At 46.0% G+C, this 24386-nt stretch overlaps 1 protein-coding gene across 1 annotated transcript in view; it reads left to right on the top strand.

Moving 5' to 3' along the window:
• The window catches only part of LOC119162950 (muscle calcium channel subunit alpha-1-like), a 1445695-nt gene that overhangs the window by 962421 nt on the left and 458888 nt on the right, over positions 1 to 24386 (top strand). Inside the window, exon 29 of the mRNA XM_075882643.1 lies at positions 6638 to 6839. Coding sequence (XP_075738758.1) covers positions 6638 to 6839 — 202 coding nt within the window. The remainder of the gene's footprint in view (positions 1 to 6637; positions 6840 to 24386) is intronic.

Genomic DNA, 24386 nt, shown 5'->3' with positions numbered 1-24386 from the left:
CTGGATCGAAGTGACATAGTACCGGGTCGGATGTCAAGGCTTGCTTCAACGCCAGGAAAGCCTTTTTACAGTGAATGCCAAATGCCGACGAATGCCGTGTTACTTGCGAGCAGTTGGAGGAGCGGAGATTAAAGCTTTGCTAAATCGCGTATGACGCGCCGAAAGTAAATTGCAAAGCCGAGAAAACTGCGAAGGTCTTTTTGACGCAACAGGCGGAGAAACTCGAGGACGGCAGAAAGCTTTTCAGGATCTGGTCGAATACCATCTTTGCTGACTAAGTGCTTTAGAACCTTCATCGTCTTGCTTGCGAAGGCGCATTTTTTCGTATTCAGCTGCACACCAGCTTTTGCAAGGCAACCTAGGACTTCTATACGTTGCAGATGTTGCAGAAAGGTAGACGGAAACACTATGATGTCGTCGAGGTAGCATAAGCAGGTTTTCCACTTCAGGCCACGCAGTACGCTATCGATCATTCATTCGAAGATAGCGGGCGCGTTACAAATCCGAAAGGCATTACGTTAAATTTATATAGCCCATCTGGGGTGGTGAAAGCCGTCTTCTCTTTGTCAGACTCAGACACTGGTATTTGCCAGTAGCCCAATCGCAAGTCAAGGCTGCAAAAATACTCTGCGCCATACAACGAATCTAGTGCGTCGTCGATTTGTGGGAGAGGGTAAACATCTTTGGGCGTTATTTTGTTCAGTGCCTGGTAATCAACGCAAAAACGTACTGTTCCGTCTTTCCTTTGCCCCAAAACAACTGGCGAAGACCATGAACTCGAGGAAGGACGTATAATATTCCGTCGAAGCATGTCTGGGACGTGTTCCTCAATTATCTTTCTTTCTCCAAAAGGCACGAGGTATGGGCGCCGGTGAATAATTCGGGAGCCGTCAGTCTGAATTTGGTGAGTCGCGGAAGTTGTCATACCAAGGAAAGCAGAATGAACGTCAAACAACGAGAGATGTCTGTTCAATAAATTCAGCAATTTTCAACTCTGGGCTGCTGTCAGATCAGGGCTTATTGTCACCGATAGAGGAGTGGGGGAGTTGAGTTGCGGCGCGGTGTGCTCTGGTAGGTCTTCTTGTTTTGGAAGGGCAACAGTTGCAACAAGATGCGGGTCAATAGCGCACGTGACCGTTGATCCACAGGGCAACAATAAGGGTTCGGGGTCTGATTTAAGGCAGTAATGAAAGCTGACCCTTCGGAAAAACGAACAAGGCCTAGAATTATCAGAATGCCTCAATGTACCGTGTGGCCATAAGGTAGTAGATGCACATCGCCATCCACGATGTTGATGCAATTAACGCTAATTACTTCTTCTCCGGATGACCAAACAATGTAATCTCAAGTGGTGACAAGACAAATGCGCTCTTCGTGTTTCGATACAGAAGAGTGGGTGGGATTGAGGTGGATGAGACGCTGACGACAAGATATAGAAGCGCATGCAGACTACAAGAACTCCCACACCATAATGAAATCGTGGGTGCACTCACGGAGAACTGCAACGGCAATGTGATGACGAATACCGTCTATGAAAACACGAACTGTACACTGGGCGAGTGGGCGAGTAATGGCGTTAGTCGCAGTACGGAGATACGGGCCCGAATAAGGTGTTGTGACTTTGTGGAGACAGGAGCAAAGGTCAGAGTGAATAATCGAAATAGCAGCGCCAGTATCACCTAGTGCTTCGATGCGTATACCTTCTACTAACACTGTTAACAAGTTCGATGGTCTGTCTAGAGGAATTGCTGGCTGTCCGGTGGATGCAATTTGCCCTCCTAAAACTGCACTGGGGAGTTTTCTGAGTGGGCATTCAGAACAATGAAGGCGGGTCGCAGAAGCGACATGGAACAGCGATTGGGAGATGGTGAGCGGCGGCGAGACTGACGGGAGGTCACAGGCAGACCAATACTATAAGGTGGAGAAGGCGAACTCTGAAAAGAAGACCGGTAAGGCGTGCGCTGGTAGTTCATGAGTGGACTGAAGCGTTTGCGTTCCTCTGTAGCGTAGCCACGTTGCTGGTCCCGTTGGCGCCTTTGGCAAAAGTGACATATGTGACCCCTATAGCCGCAATAAAAACAGATTGGACGAGGAGGATGCGGCATAGTGCAATAAGGCTGTGGGCGCATCGGTGGTGACACTGACGCCACAGGTACATGGGCACCTGGTATAGCTGCTGGGATAGTGGTGTGTGCTGAGAGTGCCGCAACTTCTGCTTACGTTGGTACCTGACGAGGTCTGGATTTGGCTAAACAAGGTGGGTGTGATACGGATGCAGTCTCTTGCCTAATGATGTTCCTCAAGTTGGTTGGAGCTGAGGATAAAGTAGAAGGTGGAGCGCAGGAAGAGCAGCACCCATGAAGCTTCTCACGAACGTCGTCGCGGACCAGGGCACGGATGTCAAGGACCACAGGAAGACGAGTGTTCGAGGCATAATGGCAGAGACAAATAGGCTGAATTTCTTCTAGTCTCTCGCAGATGGTGATAACATCTTCAGTCATGGTGGGATTTTGCGATGCAAGGGCGTTGAATGCGACGGTATTTATCCCTTTGATAATATGGCGTATTTGGTTGTTTTGAGGCATAGATGAGTTTACACGCTTGCACAAGGCAAGAACGTCCTCAATGTACGAGGTGTATGATTCACCCACCAGTTGAGTGCGTTCAGCAAGCTTCTTCTTTGCTGCTTCAGCGCGAACACTGGGGGAACCAAAAATCTGACGAAGCTGCCATGCGAACCTGTCCCAGTCGGGAAGATCTTGGAGGTGGTTCCAAAACCAGGTTTTGACTAAATCAGTTAGGTAGAAAGGGACAGTACGTAATTTGTGTAAAGTATCCTACCTGTTCAACTCGCTGACAAGGTCATAGGTGTGTAGCCATTATTCAACGTCATCCCCTTTGAGAACCGAGAACACTGGCGTATCACGCTGGTGGCTGTGGATGGCCAGGGTCGACGGTGGAGGCTGCACTGTGCCGGTGGTGTTGAATGAACCAGAATTGTCTTGCACTGCCATGGCAGGTGGTAGTAGACGACGACCCGAGTGGAGCTCTAGTGGTAACGTGCGAGAGGACTTGGGGATCGAGAAGCACCACCCACCACTTACGAAGAAGAGCTTTATTCGAGAGGAGCTCGAGATGGCACACACTGACGATGGTATCTACAGATGAGGAAATTATACAAATGATGATGACACATCCAATCGACAAAAAGGAGCCGGTGACAGCGCTCACAATATTTTGATGGTAGCGATACTTAGTTTCTAAGTCATGTCTTCGCGAAGCGGTGAAAAAAAGGTGGGTAAGTTGCGTGGAAGGAAGTGGGCTTGCGCGAAAAATTTTAGGGCGGGTTTGAACGCCCCCAACCCCCTCTCCCCTCGGCTACGCCACTGTTTTCCACAAGCGGTCTCCCTCAGACTCACACTCACGAAATATATAACTTAGCCTGACTCACTCAAATACCACCTCACGAGCATTTTCGTCAACCAGGCTCACTCGCACTCAGACTCACCAAAATACAACTCTTCCGAGTTCACTCGGACTCAGACTTACCTAAGTATAACTCAGTCGGAGTCACTCAGACTGAGACTCACGCCTTAATCTCTGTCTGATTGAGTCGACTCATGAGTCAGTTTTACGATATGTGCTGAGTGCATGACGCTGGGCAATCGTCTCTTAGCAGTAAGTGGTCCGAATGCCAGCAGGAAGCCTTTCGCCGTCATGTCAACCACCAAATGTATCGCGCGTGTTAATGCACAAGTAAAATCACAATGCACACTTTTTTAGTTGCATTGTACGTTTTTTTTGGCAAAAATTAGTCCTGCAACGTTTACTTCTGTAGAGTCGAATGGCTTAGACTGTCCAATGCCGGAAAAGGAGCAAAGATCGGAAGTGGAGCTTGTGGCAGTGAGCTTGCCATCCCTTCTTAGCGAACACATAACGCACAACGATGTATCACTGTTTTCACTATTCGCCGAGCTCGCATAACTCAGGAGTGTTCTCTCAGACCTCTATGCATTGTGCGAACATTAGAATATCTAACTTCAAGAAACGTGAAATAGTGACTGCCTGGTAGAGCCGTGGGTGCTTTGTACCAGGGCTTTCATTGAGGTTTTGTAGTCTCCCACCAATTCGAAGTAGGTTTTCTCAATCCCGAAATGGTCGCAAGTCAGTCACCTTTGAAGCGTTAGGTATATCCTGCTTCTTAGCAAGCGCTAACACTTCGCCACCCAGGGCTTCACTACGAACTTGGTTCACCCAATAACGCTCAGCTGCCGATACTTCCTAGGTTTTCAGGTATCCATACCTCGGGCAACTTTTATTAGCGTTATATACGAAGTTGCGTACCCACACCGAGACTTTCAGCAGTTTTATGAGAGAACTGCGCCTTGTTACATCGAATATTGACGCTTTCCGCTGATGTGTTTTGTCACCCACTTGAAGGGCTATATATGCCGAATCAATACTTCATGATCCTTCTCAGTGCCTAAAAAATTCCTTTATGGTCATTCAGATGGACTTAGCCAGAGCCAACTCGGTCTTTGCCACCAGACATCCTTGTTTATCAAGGTGTTCAGCGATTCACCTCTTGTTTGCAAATCCGCAGGATCTCTATCACCTGGGCAGTGCCGCGAGCTGCAATTCCGTATTTGTGTAACTGTTTTAATTTCAGTGATTTGATTTTTAAGGGAGACTTCTTGCTTGCAAGAATTTGCTTGAATCCCAATAAAGATAATTGTAAAATCTGTGCAGGTGAAAGAAATTGGTGTGTCAAAAAAGGGGGCACATGCTTCTTCTATATATTTCAGCTATCTGTAGTTTATTAGAGCTTCCATTAGCTCGAGGCATGGAAACGATAAAAACTTCAACGGGGCAATTCTGGATTAAGCAGAAATGACACTTGTGCTCATGGCACCGTTAACTAGTTCAGTGCGAACATGTGTGCAGGTTCTATGAGTTTTAGTGCTGGAGTGCACAAATACGTGTACGCGAATCTCACAAATTTCAGCTGCTTCTGACGTGAAACCTCGCGGAACCATGAAGGTGAACCAAATCACTTGACCAGCTCTTCCACTGCCTCTATGTCATCTGGCTGCTTTTCATGCCATTCGACTTTAAGAAACCGCGACTGCTGAAATAGGATCTTCCTTCATACGACAAAAGAGCAACGAGTCCCAGTGGGTCGCAATACTAGATACTGCTTTCAGAAGAAAGCGCTGTGTATCTTGAGCTTTTTTCAGGAATGACAAGATATTTTAGGAACTGGAAGTAAGGGTGTCGATTTCCATGTTCCATTTCATTCCGAGGACGTTTGTATTGAATGAGTTTTGTACACGGATGTTAGGTAGAGCTCGCTTGTTTGGGTTCAACATGTGCTGCAGCTCTTGACAAAATGTCCATTTTCTAAGTGGCATTCCAGCGTCAATCATTATTTTCGTTGTGGTACCGCATAGCTCTACAGCTGCTTGTGAATTATTTGCCCCAAAAAGCAAATCGTCTACATAGAATGAGTTGGCCAGTAGCTGAGACTTTCTCTGCTGCTCGTTGTCAACACCTGTTTTGGCATTCTGCTGAATGGCCGCTGTAAGCGTGAAAGAACTTGACGTCGATACGAAAGGTTCTCTCGTCATTTGACAGACCAACATGCCGTCGTCTGTGAATGGTAACGCCGGCTTTACAGTAAACCACAAGAACCTGTGTCTTGAGTTTTAACATCAACCGGCCGCAACGCTTGTTCCATGTCTACAGTCATTGGGATCTTGAACCAACAAAATCGCATGAGTACTTGTAGCAGCTGAGGATTCAAGTTCGGACCAGATTGTAGGCAATCACTTAGCAATTTCTGGTGTTTTGCATGCGATGAGGAATCAATACTAACCCTAGCTTCGTAGTGACAAAGTCTTCACGGATAACTTCTTTGTACGGCTTGTAGTATGTACGCTGCTCTTTGTGTTTCCTTTCTCACAACACTCCTGCGTTGCCCGCGTCAATATATTGTCAGATGGCATGATCATACCTTTCCACCAGGCCCTCTTTAGTTTATAGCCTGCGTACAAGGTTCTGAAGGCGGTTACGTGCTATGATAATAACTTGTATGTCAGGTTCTTTGCATGGCACTGCAACTTCGCTTTTTCGACCCTTCTTGGCAATATTCTCATGAACACGGGCAACGAGCTTGAAAAAAAAATGAGCTGTTCTTTCTCGGGGGATACGCTCGTAATAGTGAAAATGCGCAATGACCGCAGATCGTCGTGAATCTCCTCTAGCTTATGTATATCTGTTCTTAATATGCATACCATCACCCTGGATGGGCTTTCAACAAAGCTTCTCTACTTCACAGGTCCTTGTGACGTCCAACCTAATACAATGTCTATAGCCACAGCTCCTTCATTGGGTGGATAGCAAAATTGTGGCTCACGCAATGAATTGTGGAGCTACGACACCCGTCTGCCCCGACTTCCGTTTCGAGATATGGTGGTTGCGGGTCGTGAAACCCCTCATATCAAGCACTATATTCTTGGTTATTACCTCAGCCCACAATGAGTGAATGAAGTATCACAGTTCGCTCAATTCCGTGAGTGCTAAGGTTATCTTTATTAGGAGAGGGCAGCACGACGATGTGTCGTTCTTTCTTTTGCAGCCTTCTGTACGTGGCCATCGATTCGAATGAGGAGAACCACGGCCCCCTGTACAACTACCGACCCCTCGTGGCAGTTTTCTTCATCGTATACATCATCATCATCGCATTCTTTATGGTGAACATATTCGTCGGCTTCGTGATTGTCACCTTTCAGAACGAAGGAGAGCAGGAGTACAAGAACTGCGAGCTCGACAAAAACCAGGTGAGTGTCCCATTTTTCATTTTGCACATCCAGTCATCCCAGGCATCGCAGTGATGCTTCTTGTGCCCTAATGTTTAGGCTGGACTCACAATCGCACCGTATATTTATTTCAGTTAACGTGCATTTAACAGCCCTTTTAGCCTTTATATAGGTACAGAGCATTTTAGTGTGCCTGGCTGTCATGTGCTACCGTCGTTGCTTGGCGTAACGCTCCATGTGTTGTGGCATATTGAGAGCGTGCACTGGCGCCAACGAGCTTTCGCTTGTTTTTCAAGCGCAATGATGTCTTATGGTCATCAGCCAAAAAGAGAAGCAAGTGCTCTCTGCGTAACCGCGTACAAAAATAAAAAAACGGGGAAATCAAGCTTGAAATATAGAAAGAGCGAACATGCGAGCATAGGAACAAAAATAGAGCAAGAATTATAAAATATTCGATGCAGTGAGTGAAAGAAATAGATAGAAATGAAGAAAAAAAGACATAAAAAACACCGCAATATTTGATGAACGAAGAAGAGATGGAAAAGCAACAAATAAGGCTGCCTCCGCACTTTCTGCCTTCAGGCTTTCTTTCTGAACTGACGAGGCATAACTGGGCAAGGACTTTTGACGCAAAGATTTAGTGATTCCAGCTGGTTTAACTGCTTTTCGTGTTTTCCTTCTTTTTACTTGTTCCTTACTGTGTGGCGCCGCTATGTAACTCACGCGCTGTAGAATTTTCACATGCACAGCTCTGTTGATTATTGCATTTGCGCATTATTATGTACATTTATATAAACGTCACTTGGAAGTAATAAACAGCTGGCAGTGAGCACTGCGTGTCCTGTGTGTCACTCGGGTGGCTGTTTGAGGTTTGTGTGAGCGTTTGCGCGAGTCATGGTTGCGCTAAATTCTTACAATATGACGAATAACCAACTAGCCCAACAACAAGTTTTATTAGGCTATAACCGGGAACGTTTTGCATGACACTGCCGCAGATAACTTTGGCCCACGGATAATTCCTTACAGCCTGCGCTGATGCGATGGCACGGTGTTTTTAACATTTTCACCTCTCTATGGTGAGCTGCCTGAAAAGATGAAATGTGCTCTGCCAAACTCCTCTAGACCCCCGTGTACATTATTCTCTCGTAATCTTCCACTTGCGATTGTTTTTTGTGCTATAAAATTAGTAAGTACGTTCACAAACTCGTCCGACGGAAAGCTTCCTAATTTTTGATTGGGGGCGCTCATAGTCCCGGTCCCCTGTCACTTGCTCGAAGCGTGCGCGATGCTTTTTAGGATGCTTTCTCGCGATTCCACTTCTGCCATACACGCTTGTGTGCTGTCGCGCTTGTACGCGTCAAGCACCACTGTGCGAACGAAAATGATCGAGATAAATTTTTGCTTCGACAGAATTTGGTATCACATCTAAAAGCTAAGCATGGCAGTCAGGTTAGCATTGTTATGGTGTTAATAATGCGAATAGATATTGCATATAAAGAATCAAGTGACAATTTATGGGCTTGTTCTTTGTTCTTGAGCACATTACTAATGAAAAAAGACAATAATGCCAAGAAATGTATTGGACATGTTATATGTCGTGATTATTGCATAAACATCAAGAAAAGTAAAGTGGAAGGAATGACAAGTTGCTGCTATGAGGGACCAAACCTGCGATTTTGGAATAAGGCGTCATATTCTCTACCTTACTAAGCTACAGTGCCAGTTCCCCCCACTCGTGCTACCCCATAACGTTAACGGGGCGGTGAAGCCGTTGTCGCAGAGTTAGTAGAACATCGGATGCTTTATTCGAAGGTTCCGTCCTGCATGACTTAGCGAAAAAAGTATATGTGAGAACTGCAAATCACGCGAGAGGTACAGAAACTGAGAACACTTACACTCAATAACCATGACATTCAATAATCCTCTACAGTCTGCGAGTCTATGAAAAGAAACAACTAAAACTGCGCCCCCCCCCGCAAATACAGCGTGAGCGTTCAATATTAGGAAGCACATTCGATGTAATCCGGTGTGACACAGCCGGAACATGATAAAAACACAACTCCTTACGCGAACAAAGTTCCAAACTGGTCAAAGTTTTTGAAATCGATAACTCTATCTTAGCTGAAACATTCAAAAGCAATTTTTGACCAACGTAATCTTATTTGGTACTCTCGTAGACGGCATCAGGAATACCCCCCTCGATCATATCCTAATTTGATCAAATAACTCTGATTATTGCAGTCGCATTTTAGTGCGTGCTCATCGTCATACTTACACTTTGCCTAGTTTCGGCCTGTCTTTAAGGAAAGCCTAGCGTCTTCTCCCTGGGAAAATAATTTTCTAGATAGGTTGGCATTGTTTTTTTTTATTTTCCATGTCCGGTCTCTTTTGATACTTGTCGTAGTAAACATTTTTCAAAGTATTTATTGTGCGAGCATGTTTGACGAACAGCTTCAAGCACATAAGAAAAAGTTCACTACAATGTAACAAAATGAATAAACAATAACAGGCAGAAGCATTACACCACCTTAGCCAACTGCATTTTCGCTGAAATAAGGGAAGGTCGACCAGTTCGCTGTACTAGAAAATGCGTGAAAGCGTTCGAAGGGCATAGAAGGTGATGCACGTGGAACGTCACAACGAGTGACTCAAACTTGTTTCTCCCTCTTTTATTCACAGGCCAGAGTCGTTGTATTCTCCAGGTCGGAACTATGTGTTAGCACTGATTGATTGATTTGTGGGGTTTAACGTCAGCCTATTCTGGGCCTGCATACCAGCTTGCTGCATATTCTGGTGTTAGCACTGCTGGTAGTGCCGTATTCCACAAAAATAATAATAATAAAGAACTGTTGTAACTGCCATGGCAGCAGGACTGAAAAGAAAAAAAGCAGCAGCAGCAGCACTGTAATCTCTCCCATCATCTTTCACTTCCATTTCCCGTCGGTCTCGGAATGTTAAGCCGGGCTGTCAAATGAGTTAACTTCACTAACCCCCCCCCCCCACCCCCTTTCACAGAAGCGTCGAGCGCCGCAAGACTGGTCCAGTCAAGCAACTCCTTTTTAAAGACGAGAGTCTTTCTGGGGGACTTTCGACGCAAAAAAGTTTGGTCTGTTTGTCTGTCTGTCTCTACGTTTGTCTGTTTGTTCATACTTCTGCGACTGTCAAGTAAAAATGCAATTATTGCGCATATCTGAGGCACCATAACAACACGTTAATATTTTGCACGTATATCTTTTACTAGACAAGGCATCAAAAAGGAATTCTAAGGACCATAGCGTTTATCCCGCTGCGCTGACCATGCAACGCTTGCACGAAAGGCAAGTGTTTCCAACGCTTTGTTCAGACGACACGGTGGTCGCAGGTACCCATTTCATTGCGTTCTTCACCTCATCACCTCCGAGACGGGCGCGCACTGATTGATTGATTGATTGATTGAAAACTTTATTGGACTATTGGCTATGTGCTCTCGTTTGTTGACTTAAGCACCATGGAAAAAAAAACTTCGGTGACCTCAAACTGGTCAGCCTGTTACTGCTAAGCAGGGAACAGAGGTGCTGCGCAAGGCAGCACCTCACAGGTTCAGGCTGGTTATAATGAGTTGGTCTTCAAGTATCCAGTTGGTAGTACCTTTCATGTCTTGCTGTAGCTGAGGCAGGGTACGTTGGGCTTTTTTCATAAAAGCAGCTCGGCTTGATTCGTGAAAAGGGCATTCCCAGAGGATATGCTCCGTCGTTGCTGGCTCGTGGCAAGTCACAGTTGGGGTCGGAGTACTTTGTCGGTTGTATTCTGTGAAGGACCGGGACTGTCGTGAAGCTTCGTGTTTACAATCTTCTGAGTTTGACCTCATAGAGGCGGGTGGATCTTGGGGGTGGGGCATCGTGTTTTGTAGCTTCTTCTAGTTTGGCTCTTAATTGCCACCGACGTTGAACTTTCGCTCGGTAGTTGCCTTAATGGGTCTCATCTTGGGTCATCGTTGCGGCATGCTTCGAGCTCGCATCCCGGAGTCGTTCCTTGCTGTGATGTTGCAAGGCTTGTTGATGAACTAGCTCGTGTCCCGGTATATTTGTGTGCCCAGGAATCCAATGAATTTCTACCCGGACTGCTTGTTGTTTAAGTTGGGCGGCATTGTGCAGGATGTGCCTAGTGTATGCTGGTAGCTTTCTTCCAGTTCGGAGTGTTTAAGCACTTGCTGCGAATTCGTCAAGATGTGAATACCTTTTGGCGATGATCCTGTTTGATTGTAATGGACTAGAGCTTCAGAAATAGCATACCCTTCAGCTGCTTCGGGCAGTAAGCAGGTTTGAGTATTAAAGAATGAGGATGCATCCGTTCTTCTCAGGTTGAGAAATGCCCCTATGTTGGAGCCTTCTAGAGTGCATGAGGCATCCGTGTACATTATATCTTCTTCGTTCGAGAATACTTTTAAGGTGTTCAATATGACGCAGAGCGTAGTATCACCTTCGCTGCTTGTCTGAGGCTTGGCTCATATGTTTTGGAAGCGGCCGATTATCTGTCACGGTAACAGCTTCCCTTGGCGGAACTTGAGGCAGGTCTTGGTTGCTTAGACCTAGCTCATTTCTGATGACTCTTCCAGGGCGGGTTAGCTTGAGGCGCTCATTTTGAGCTTGCAGTGCAGGCTCTACATAGTCACGTAATGGAAGAAGTAGGTGTGTTCCGTACAGGTCTTCGACTTTAGTGTATTTCGGTAGCCCTGTGGCGATGCGAATGCATGTTTTTTGGATGCAGTCAAGTTTTTCAAGCTAAGTCGCCGTCATTGGCAGGAAGGGTAGTTCATATAGAAATCCTTGAGTGGACGAGCGTTTGTACGAGCATTTTAACTTGATTTTCGGAAAGGCCCCAAGCGCGATTTGTCAACATTTACAGCACTCTTGTTGTCTGTTTCGTAGTGCACAGCGCTTTTTCTACCCATTGAGTGGACTTGGCGTTTTATCGATATATAATGCCTAGTACCTTAATGTGCTCTTTGCGCTGTATGCTTATGTAGCGTACAGTAAGTTGGATTTTATCTCGAATAAATTGCTGCTTGCTCTGGTTTGTAGGTTTCAGAACGACTATAAATTCTGTCTTTTCCAGTGAAACCTGGAGACTTTGCCTGCCAAGGAAAGTGGTGATAACATCAATTGTTTTCTGGAGTTGCTGCTGTTGCGTAGAGATGTCACGCGCATTACACCAAATTGTGACGGCGTCGGCATAGATTCCTGCCGAGATGGACTGGCCTTCAATCAGAAGAAAAGCAAGAGGGCGCATAGTTAAGTTAAATAGTGCTGGATAGATAACGGCTCCATGCGGAACTCCGATTTTGTTGGAATATGATTGACTGGTGAAAGAGCCCATTTTTAATAGAAAAGGTCCTGTCCTGAACAAAACTCCGGACATAATTATACAGTCCTACCAACAGGCAGTTCTGACAGCTCTCGTAGTATAGTATAATGGGGAACTGAATTGAAAGCGTTCTTTACGTCAGTACCTACAATGGTGCTCGGCCAATAAGATGAGGGGTTGTTTAGCGATTCCTCGTATAGGCGCCGGAGTGTGTCTTGTGTAGACAGGTGAAGTCTAAAGCCAATTTGTGTCCAGTGATAGTGCTCCCTATTTTCTAGCACCCATTTGAGGCGCTTGTTTACCATTCGCTCTATCATCTTTCCGATTAGTGAAGTTAACGAAATTGGCCCACGGTTACTTGCAGTCGTCGGAGGTTTGTTCGGTTTAGGCAGTGGTATGACATTTGAATGTTTCCACTCTTTAAGGAGATTGCCATCTTCCCATACTTTATTGATGAGGGAAAGAAGAGGGGTCAGCTGATTCTCCGTCAGTTGCTGTGATTGTTTGTAGGTAATCATATCAGGGCCCGAAGCTGTTTTACAATTTGACTCCTTTGGTGCTATTATAAGTTCTTCAAGTGTGAAGGCAGCATCCATTATGTCGTTGCTTTGTTTTTCTCTGGCCACTTTGGATACTCTGGATGCCTTGCCGGTTGTGGAAAACATGTGTTGGCGCACGTATTAGTGGTGGCTGGTGCTGATGAATGGGAAGCCAAACAGAGTTTTTCAGCAGCTGTTCAAGTTTTGCCCCGGCTTTCTAATGATTTGACAATGTTCCATAACCTTTAATTATTTATTCAACCGTGTAGTTATTGCAGCAATCCTACCACTGTTGCCTACGTAGATTGCTTGCGCACTTTGGTGCTTGTCTCGTAAGAAGCTTAAGCTTCAGACGATTGTGAGCTAATTTTTCAGTTCTGTATGCATGTAAAGCAGCTGTGCGTGCCTCCCACAAGTTAAAGAGGTGCCTATCAGGCGCAGGCTTTTGAGGATTATTTTTGTAGGTTTTGCTTGCCTTCCTTGTCGCTTCTGGTATATATTTTGTACATTCGTCGAGGGTCGATGTTTCAAGCCATCTATTCATATAAGACCGATACTTGTTCCTTTCAATAACGGAACACTGCTTTGACATAGTAAAAATTTTGTCCCAGGCCATCATAATTGGTAAGTGGTCGCTGCCAATATTGTCGGGCCATATGTCCAAGCGTACCTTTTGGTAGGTGCCTAAGCCACGTGAGATCTGGCGATGTATTATTAAAGACGATAGTCTTTCTTGGGGATCTTAAACGGAAAAACTTGGTCTGTCTGTCTGTCTGTCTGTCTGTCTGTCTGTCTGTCTGTCTGTCTGTCTGTCTGTTTGTCCACACCCTAACGATACCTTAAACGGCACTAAACGACTAACACCATCCGCACCACCCTCTAATATTGCTCAAGGTTTAGCGTTCATAGTTGTGCGATTGTCAATTAAAAAGCAAATATTGAGCATATCTGAAGCGCCATAACTGTACGTCTATGTTTTGTATCTCTGCCTTTATACTAGAAGAGGCACACACAAGTAACTCTAAGGACTGTAGTGTTTATCGCGCTGCGCTGACAGTGCAACGCGAAGATAAGAAGGTGTTTTGAACGCTTTGCTACGACGACACGGTGGTGTCACCTGCCCGTCGCTTTGCATTCTACACCATATCACCTCCGAGACTGGCGCGCATCTTTCGCCACGGTCGCGCTCGCCTTCGTTTTTGAAGATAACTTCCAGATGGCGCTCGTGTCTAACGTGCCTAGATACGCTTGTTCGCCTCCACTACACGTTCTAAACACTCTAATGCAGCGCCTTCAGAATACCAATCACCGATTTTCTTGCGCAGAACATCAAATGAACGTTTTTTTCACTCTCTCCAGACGCAAGACTATCGTTTTTCGACGACATTCACAGTGTAACATGTAGATTCGGGCCAATTTTTCTGATTCACTCCACCAAGCCTGGTGTGTTAAGGAGGGTGAAGCCGACGTCTCCCAAAGCTTTTTTGAGTTGCTTCCCTTTAGGAAAATCTTCTGAGTATCCCTAGAAGACGCATGGTGCGTTAAAGTCTCCCAGAATTAAGGTTGGACCTTTAGGGTCTATTTTACTGAGCGGAGCTTCACATTACTTGATTTGAGAGGGCTGTAGCAGTTTAATATTTCGTATGTCTTGCCCTCTATTTCAGTACAAATCTGAATGCACGAAAATGAAACTGAAAAAAGGAGGTCTTGAACCACCGAAAGGTTCTTCCTTGTATACGTAACACATCGACCAGATGAAACACCAGCATAACCTGGAATGGGGCAATATTTACCGGGCTCCTGCACGCAAATGATATCATGAGTTTTTTCGAGAGCATTTATGATGTAAAGGAAGTCTTCAGCTTTGTGGGGAAGGCTTTTCACGTGACACTGAATTATCACAAGCATGATTCTGAGTCTGTGGTTTCTTCTTGATCTGCACTGGCAATGGGCCTGACGCATTTGTTACCTTTAACCGACGTTTTTGGTTTGATCGTCTCAATAATGTTTTGCATGTTCTGTAGCTGTGCAGCGAATTGCTCGAAGTGACGCTCGTATTGCTCATGCTCGTTGGGGGGGAGTTGCCTTTCACTCAAGGTTAAACCATCTGTGGCAGCGTTTCGTGCCTTCAATTGGATTATAACAGTTTTGAGTTCACGAATAGTTTTTCGTTGGTCACTGATAATTTGCAGATACTTCTTCTTGGGGTTTCGTAGTTCCGCTAGTTCTTTCAGAACGCTTGGATGCGTCTGTGGTGCAGGCGAGGCATCAGGTGGAGACTGCACGTTATGCACCTTAACTGCATATGTGGCGGGGGATGCTAGCTGCGTCGGAGGTTGTGTTGCTGACTGCGGGCACGTCTGTGGTGTGAGTGTTAGTTGATCGGTTGCAAGAGACGGAAAGTTCTGTTCGTCTGACCGTTGCGTCTTGTGGGTCTTTTTGCCTGATGCGCAGTGGTTTGGTGAGGAATAGGGTGCCGCTGGCTTGTGTGGTTTGTTCACTCCCTTACGAAGAGCGGCAGTAGCTGCTGATACCTTTGGACAGTCGGGCGAGCGCGAGTGATGGGGTCCACTGCAGCGTATGCATTTCGGAGTACAGATAAAATCATCCGCATGTTCCGTATGGCACTGTGTGCAAACTCCGCTGTCCCTTTTCGGGGCCGTGCAAACGTCAGCTCTGTGTCCTATGCCTAAGCAGTTCAAGAATGACGTTATCTTGGGCCTGCATTTGTGCACAGGGAAACGTACTGATTCAAAAGCCACGTATTCTGGCTGGTTTGAACCGTTGAACGTGATTAGTGCTGTGTTAGACGACCCGAGGGGCCGTGCTGACATGATTTTGTGAGTTGAACTTTTCAGGCCTTGCAATAACTGTTCTTCAGTTAATCCATTGATGCTGTGAATGACGCCTCTTATGCACGCTTCATGGAGCGCAACATATGTATTAAACTGCACGATTTGATCGTCAATGATCAGGTGCTCCAGGTTTAGCAGTAGATGAGCAGCTTGCCCTGTGTAGCAATCAACTACTGCTATGTTAGATTTGGTGAGGAGTCTGCAGTGAAAATCCGACCCCTTTATTTGAGGAAGACTTAGACGGAGTCTATACGAAAACTGGTACGGAGGAATATGGGTGATGTTAATTGCTTTAGGTCTCAACACTGTGTCAAATAAGATCTGTGGCTGTGGGGAGGTTTTGGCTTAGGTCGTGGTAGATTTCGGTTCTGGACTACAGTCCAGCTTTCCTGGTCGTCCATAGCTGTATTCTCGGATACCGCATGGCGCTCAGCAAAAGATGCGGGCTTACTTGGTTTCATGCGGTGGTGGGGCCGTTTGGTGGTGTGTCGATCGGTAGCCCTGACCGGGATGATCCTTGGATGGTGTGGCACACTGGCTGGCTGTTAGGGGCATCATCCAGTTGGCTGAGTGGTTGGAATTTTGACGGTGCGATCCTCTCCTCTCTTAGGTGGGCTCCCCTACAAGGGGTGCGGCCTCGGTGATGAGCGAACAAGAGAACCGTTGACAGACGCCAGTTGCGTTCGTTGCAGCAGCGTGCCATGACAACCTGCCAGCTCGTCGGTCGAGAAGCGTTTCCAGACGGGCGCGCACGCCGCGCGTGCGCTTTGTTTTTCAAGATAACTGCCAGATGGCGCTCGTGTCTCACATGTGACGTTACTTGATGCGCTCGTTCGCCTCCGCTGCACGCTCGAGGCACTATAACGCAGCGCTTTCAGAATACCATTCACCGAATTTCTTGCGCAGAACATCAAAATAAACGTTTTGTTCATTCTCTCCAGACGTAAGGCTATCGTCTTTTGACTCATTTGCAGTGTAACATGCAGTTACGGGGACATTGCTTTGTTGCATTCCTAGTCCCAAGTCTCGTTAGTTTCTTTTGTACTACTGTTGCGTGTATGCGCTCTAAATCTTTTTACATAGCACATTGTCCTATCTCAATTCCCTACATCTACAAACAATTAACACTGACTTCAGTTATTTAAGTTTTATTTGTTCAGCTTACATATACTAATAAAATAATTTGAGGCAGTGGTAGACTTCGACCTGGCGTGTAAAGATGTGGAAAGGGGACAAATGTTGCCGTTTAAGTGTGCCGACAAGACCAAAAATAGCTTTTAACCAGTAAGGGTTACCCATAACATATATATTTGTTACGTAGAATGGACCTAAAGTTATCCTATTTTTATTCTGGCATATATAATCAGCGCTTGAAGTATTAAAGTGACTTGATTCAATTTACCGAAGTTATTATGGCACAAATGTAGTGCAAAAAAAGACGAGGACAAGAAAGTTAACAACCAAAAGCGCTTGTGGTGTTCAGCTGCTTTATCTCGTTTTTTTTTGCGCTATTTACGCCCTAATGAATCAGTACCAACTCGCTCACCTCTCAGTTTTGCTTTACCGAATTTATGTTTTGAAAAATGCCAGTAATGCGCGATAGGCGCAGCACAGTCACAGCGAAAGATAGAAGGGCGGCCTTTCAAAGCCTTTTCAAAACATTCATTGGGAAACTACTGCAAGCACACTTGCTTGGTACCCAATAGGGCATTAATATTAAGCTTTTGGGTAGTAGGTCGGCATTCGATATGCTATCTTTCGTCATTATTCTGAGAACCTTGGTATCCGCTAAACACCTGCAAGAAATTTTGTACCAATTGTCCCAGCAGTGGCTGACTGCGATGAGGAATCGAGGCTGAAGTGGGTATGCGCCACAGTTATTAGGTGAACAAGAACAAGATATTGTAATGGGTTGGAGCATTTGACGGCCAACTCTTTACGCTATCCGCATTGTCCGACAAATGGTTGTTTTTTTGTTGTTGTAAAACACCTTATAATTCGTATTAACGTGATTTCCCGACATCAAGCCTGCCAGGGCAAGTTTGATAACAATTCACAAGCACCGGTGTAGACCAGTGGCTGAATACTGGGCTGGCACCTAGCGGTTTCGTGTTCGAGCCCCACTGTGACATTGGTGCTGGGTCGTGCCTGCCTAAGGCAAGTTTGACAAGTTACAAGCATCGGCGTAACTCAGTGGTAGAATATTAGGCTGGTACCTAGCGGAGTCGGGTTCAAGCCCCACTGTCATTAGTGCAAGGTTTTTTTTTAATTTTGCGTGATTTGGTTATGGACACTGGTGGTGGCAGCGGCGGACAACATGCAACTGCGCGTGACCCGAAAAGTGATCTCATAACACCTTTCACTGTGAGAGAAAACGTAGTTCGATCACTGAATTATCGAAATTTTGCTGACTTTTCACTGACATCTTGTGAAATTATCCTAATATTGATAACATGAAGTTTATCAACTCAACACTATCCAATATTAGCGCTTCACTCGTAAAAATGGAGTGACGTTCTCTCCGTTTAGGGAGGAATGACTATGTCCCCAATGTTCGTCTTTAAATAGGGAAACGTTGCTCCCTTTGCCACGGAGAAACAACTTCCTCCCTATGAAAGTCAACATGGCTGCCCCCAGGCGAAGCGAGTAGGCTTAGCAAATGCAACGATTCTCGACTGATATGGAGTACACGGCACTGAAAGTTACAAAAAACGGTCCCGCTGAGCTTGATATTGAACGAAATGATTATAAAAACAAGTAGACGAACCTGTGCCGATGAAAACATCGCCAAAGAGAACGACGGAGCAAGCAAGTTTCGTTTGGTCAGCGAAGCGACGTTCACGCCAAAAGACAGGCATACTACAGAGTTCTCACCTGAATAGTGCATGCTAGGCTTGCCGTATTTATTTCTCGCAGATTCACATAGTGTAGCGACGTCATCCATGCGTTTACGGGGCTGCAGGTCACGAGGTGTGCCTCCAAACCGTAGACTCGATCGCAGCGAAACTATTCCGACTCAGTAGTGCAGCTTTGGTAGATAGATGTTCAACGTTATATAAGTAGCTGGAATTGTGAGAGCGTCATAGCCCTGAAGTAGGTGGTTGGTAGATGGTGCCATCTGGAGAAACTGAATGATACTACGAAAAAGAAAAGGCTGCCTGCGGCGACGTACGTCACACACACAACACGGCTCCCTTGCGAATTGTTTGCGCCTCAGCCCATTTAAGATTACTCACTGACACCGGACGCCCAATATGTGCTGATGTAATGCATATAGCTACACATGCACACAAGGACACATACTACACATATAGTACATAACAAGTACGCTAACATATACGCTAACAAATATGCAGCAAGAGCTCAATCAACCAATCACAGCAGCGGCACACTCTTCGACGAGTTTACTCACACCCTACCACGAAAGCGCACAAGCTTATATAGCGAAGAATTTCGACTGACATTAGTGGCACAAGTTACAAGTAGGTTTCCTTACACTTTTTTCACGTTGTGTGGCAATACCACAACATGCGCCCACAAAACTATATTGTATCTGATGCTTAGACAAACGGAAGTTTATCAACGGTTGCGAAATAGTGAAAAGAATATTTACTACAGCTTATCTGGTTTTCATGAAAGCGAATACCCCCAAACCCACGGCATTCTAAACGCTGCGCCATCTCTCGACCACTGCTACAGTTATTTTTTTTTTCTTGAAGCCTCTGAAAAAACAAACGCTTGCCGCGCGCTAGTCAGTTCGGAGGTCACGTTTTTTTTATTGTTCTTCTTGTTACTTGGAGAGGGCGCAACATGCAGACCAAACTTAGTCTCCGTCGTGGTAGGAGTTCTGTGGTCACGTCGACCATGTTTAGTTGTTTCGTGTTAACGTTTGCTTATATTCTTCTTACGTGCTGACCACAAGTGTGACCGTTAGCCATGAATACAGTACACCGCTAGCCCTTCAATGACAATGTTTTTGATGCGGTGACGACCGTCCTAGAAGTGTATACGTACGTCACAACGCGGGTCTTGCGAGAGAAATAAGCGATGACCTCGCATCGGACGGTATTTTTTCGTGAGCTATGACAGTGGCTTTTGGCGTCGCGGCAGTTGTATTACTTGAGTGGAGGAACTGTCGCTGCAGTGCGCAAATTTACTATAACGTTGTAGCATGATGTGCCTACATACTTTTCTGCTTCAGATGCCTCTCGTGATTCGCCTCGCGTGTAAACTTGCAATTATAGTTTATGCCACAACTTTGTTGTTAGCGATGTGGCTATGGTGGTTATTACTCTGGATTTGGAATACTCTATTGAATACTCTTGAGTGGGTATGAGCCACGGCTCATACCCATTCAAGGGGGTTGTCCAAGAATGGATGACCTAATTCAGTGAAAATTTTTCCATATTCAGTATATACCCCCCCCCCCCCCAAAAAAAAAAGAAACTATGTAGAACGGAAGTGTGCATTTGTTTGTCACTCGTTCAAATCAAACAATGTACTTGTTATATTGGACAGGAATTAGCATGGTTAACAAAACTCCTGTATACGTTGAATTATTCCTGCAGTAATAACGCTCACGCAATCAAAAGATTCATTATTTCAGTTTTATCAAGGTAATTACAAACTGCATCAAAACCTTCTTGTGGCTGAAGCCCTGATCTGAAACACCGAAGCACAGGACAGTAGTCTGTTCTTTGCTTTCTCAATACTACTTTATTGAGTTGTCTTACACTTGTCTTAAGAAATTAATAGTTTGGAAGAAATTCGCAAGCAGGTGCCATATGCTTGGGCCAAGCGCTTAGCCAGAAATTTTATTCTAGAGGGGGCCGGGGGGCACCCTGAGAGAGCACCCCATGAAAGTGGCCGATTTTCGGTCTCCATGCTATGGCGAAACAAAATATTGGGGGGGGGGGGGGCAAGTGCGTGATTGACCACCATCTGGCTACGCCTCTGGCTTGAGCCTACGTTCCGACAAGGGAACTAGTCTTCTTCAAGGCTAGAAGTTAGCCTTGAAGAAAGACACGTTTACTAGTGAAACGTCGGCTCAAGCATGGAACGGATTTTTTCATCACACGCTTCCTTCTTCCCCGTCCTGCCGCTTTTAAATGCGAAGCATTTCTTGGAGAACTTCAGCTTCTTTGAGCGTATCTATCTATCTATCTATCTATCTATCTATCTATCTATCTATCTATCTATCTATCTATCTATCTATCTATCTATCTATCTATCTATCTATCTATCTATCTATCTATCTATCTATCTATCTATCTATCTGTCTGTCTGTCTATCTATCTATCTATCTATCTATCTATCTATCTATCTATCTATCTATCTATCTATCTATCTATCTATCTGTGTATCTATCTATTAATATCTATCTAGCTGCCTACTTCCTTTAACTTTCGTGGCCGTTTCGATGATGGTATCGAAACCAAACATTGTGTGGCATAACATGACTCTGTGAAGAACATATTTGACTAGTCATAACACTAAAATCATGACATGCATGCCATGAATGTCATGATATACATTTCATGGTCCTGCAGCTCTTGCGGTGGTTTCGTTCACGTGGCATCTCGCAAGACTGGTATGGTATGGCATGATTGGATGGCGAACACAAGCGACAGACCCTAACATGAAAATCATGACATGTGTGTCATGTAACAAAAAACTACGTTCCACGCTCATGATGCGCTCGCGGCTGTTTCGCCAGCGTCACATATACCAAACTTGGTATTACGGTACGTGAATGGATGACTAAGGTATTTGACTGATTCAAACATGATATTCATGAGGTGCTTGTCACGTAATAACATGACCACATGCCACGCCCATGATGCGCTGGCAGTCGTTTCGCTAGCTTCAATTATACCGAATTTGGTATTATGGGACATGGAGGACGAAGGTATATGATGCTGGTGCAAATATGAGAAACATGAGATGCATGTCGTGTAGCAACCTGACTACATGCTATGCTCATGATGCGCTCACGGTCGTTTCGCTAACTTCACATGTACCAAACCCGGTAGTACGCGACGTCAATAGATGACGAAGGTATGTGATTGACATGGTAATCATGAGATGCGTGTCATGTGAGAACATGACTACGTGCCACAGTGAAGACGCCAATATATTTCAACGTGACATGGTGCGCGTGCTCACTAGCGTACGTTTCATCGCGTCGCGCTGGCGTTGCCATGGCAGGCGCCAGTACTGCCATATTCTCGCAGGCGTGCGCCGTGCTGCGTTCCTGTGACGCATGCGCATTTTAGCGCGTCCGGCCTCGCTCCGTCACGAAAAAAGGGAGACGCAGTGTTGTCTAGGTAAAGCACGAGACAGACGTGCGATTTTACGTGCGACGCGGCGTGCGGTGCGACGATGCGACAGCCGGAGTGGTGATGTTTCATGACGTTTCGTGACGTATAATCGCATCGAACCACCGCATAGCCGGTGCGGAGAGCATCAAACCGGCCAGATATTTTCGTCGCCGCATCGCACCACCGCATTGCTGCAGTCAATCAGAATGCGAGGAGACGAGTGACGTCACGCCGCTAGTGGCCCCATCTTCTTGCAGCCGCTCCCATTACCCGTGACCCAGGCCAGTTCAAGCGAGTCAATGGGGCGGTGCGAGCGTGGATTTGCTGGCATCGCCGACTGCGGCGGCGTCACAAACATCGAGTACATTTCCCGGGTGACGTGATAATATTCCGGATTGAATAAAGTCATGTTTGAAGTGGGCATTTCTGCACGACAACAGCCGTTTTGAAACCGCTAGTGATATCGGAGATCGTGAGCAGTGATGCAAGGTTCTTTCGCAGGTAAACATGGCTACCGGCGTCTCTGCACTGGCTCGCTTCGCCTCCACTTTTGCTCTTCACATCGATGGCTTTGATAAAGTAATAGTGTATGCTAACGCTTTATATACGAGTGCAATGCTTGATAGTGTTGTCAAACACAAGCGCTCGATGACGAGCTCGCGTGTGAACGGCGTAGGTGACGGCTGCCGCCCGCCATGTCAGGCCTGCCTGTCGGAGTCGTAAATTTTCAGCTGTTTCCGCTGTTGCGACGTGCTTGTCGTTCACAGAGACGTTTTATTCATATTTTTTATGGAAAGAAGCATGCCCGTGCAACGTTGTTGGTTTTGAGCTTCATTACAAAGATACAAAGACGTGCGATCACGCATGCTGAGGCGCCGCATTGGGGTGGCGCCTGCCGCTGATAGCTCCTTCGTCCCCGTGTGTCCCAAAACGTCGCATGCAGCACGCCGCACCATGCGACACCGCACGCCACATCGAACGGATAATCGCACGTCTTTCTCGCGCTTAACACATCGGCGCGAAAGGCAGCATGTCGCATTTCGTGCCGGTTGCTGTCGAGCAAGCGCCGATGGACGCAGGTCGCCCCTGGCATCAGGCTATAAGTGATCGCGTCTGGCTAACGTAGCGTAGCTGTGACCAGCGTGAGCGCGCGTCCACGCTACATTGGAATATATTAGCCCTTCATGATGCGCTTGCGGGCGTTTTGCTAGTTTCACATATACAAAATTTGATGTTACGTGACATCAATCAATTACCAAATATATCACTGGTGCAAACATGATAATTCTGACACGCGCGTTATCTAGGAACATTACAAAATACCACGCTTACAGCGTTCTCGCGGCTGTTTTGCTAGCTCCACATATACTACATTTGGTATAACATGACCTGAATAGTTGACTAAGGTAAACGACACATCCAGACATGATAATCATGACACGGAAGTCATGTACGGCATCATTTACCTCCACTTCGTAACGTTGGGCTGATTTTAAAAGGACATGTCAACATTTCTCATTCGTGCTTCACATATCATTGATTCCCACTGCACGTGGGATCTGCCAATTTTTTTGGACGTATTTGTCCTGTGCAATATCATAGTATTGCTCTTGCAAATTATGGACCCTCTCGGCTGATTTTCACAGTCACCATTGCCGTCATGTGCGTGATATTCATGTGTACGTTTTTACGAAACTCGCCACTGCCAAGGTCACTGGCGGGGCCGACAGTCCAGGCACTCGAAAAGCCACGATGGCTTCGGACGCCCTGACGCTGTTGTCTTCGCTCTCATCTCGGCTCCATGGCATCGTGCCGTTTGCTCCTTTTAGGCTCCGGGTAACCCTTACGTCAGCAACGTCCAATCAAATGTGCCGCTATTCGTGGCGTCATCATGCTCCAATCAGTAACCACCGCGCTAGATTGCATCCATGCGCGAGTGGTACTGCCACACATTACGTTAGACTCTGCAGGCTGGATGGCGTCGATTGCATCATCTGGCTGGAACCACGGCACCCGTGCATGGAGAGAGGTTTCCGTGTGTTGCGTAAGACACACCAGCGCCGCCGGGCTAGATGTCTTTCAGGTGAAGGCGTCAGGCGGGCTCGCTCGCTGGCCTTGACAGTGGTTTCCTTTGCAGAAGCAAAGACGTTCGGTCTGGACTCCCAGACACAAGAACGTATACATATATACAAAAACAAAAAACAAACAAAATAAAAGACCGAAACTATGAAACACAATACCGGAGATTTCAGGCAGCGAGCCCACTGCGTAGACAACTTTACCAAGTTCTATACAATTGCCGGCGTAAACACACTTATTATTATGCACCCTTCACCTTTGACGGTACGCAGATCTCGGAGGAGCTTCTAAGTGTTTTCTATCACTTAACGCTATCACAGTTCTTTTCACTTTGAAAATTGCCCTTCAAACGTGGAAGAGAAAGTGGATCCTTTTTGTACCTACTCGTGATGTGGAACGAAAAAAAAAATTCAGCCTATCCACGGAATGAAT

Source organism: Rhipicephalus microplus, unplaced genomic scaffold (assembly GCF_043290135.1).
Source record: "Rhipicephalus microplus isolate Deutch F79 unplaced genomic scaffold, USDA_Rmic scaffold_13, whole genome shotgun sequence".
NCBI lineage: Eukaryota > Metazoa > Arthropoda > Arachnida > Ixodida > Ixodidae > Rhipicephalus > Rhipicephalus microplus.
The sequence above is the reverse complement of the archived record's forward strand: the minus strand, read 5'-3'. Positions and strand labels throughout refer to the sequence as shown.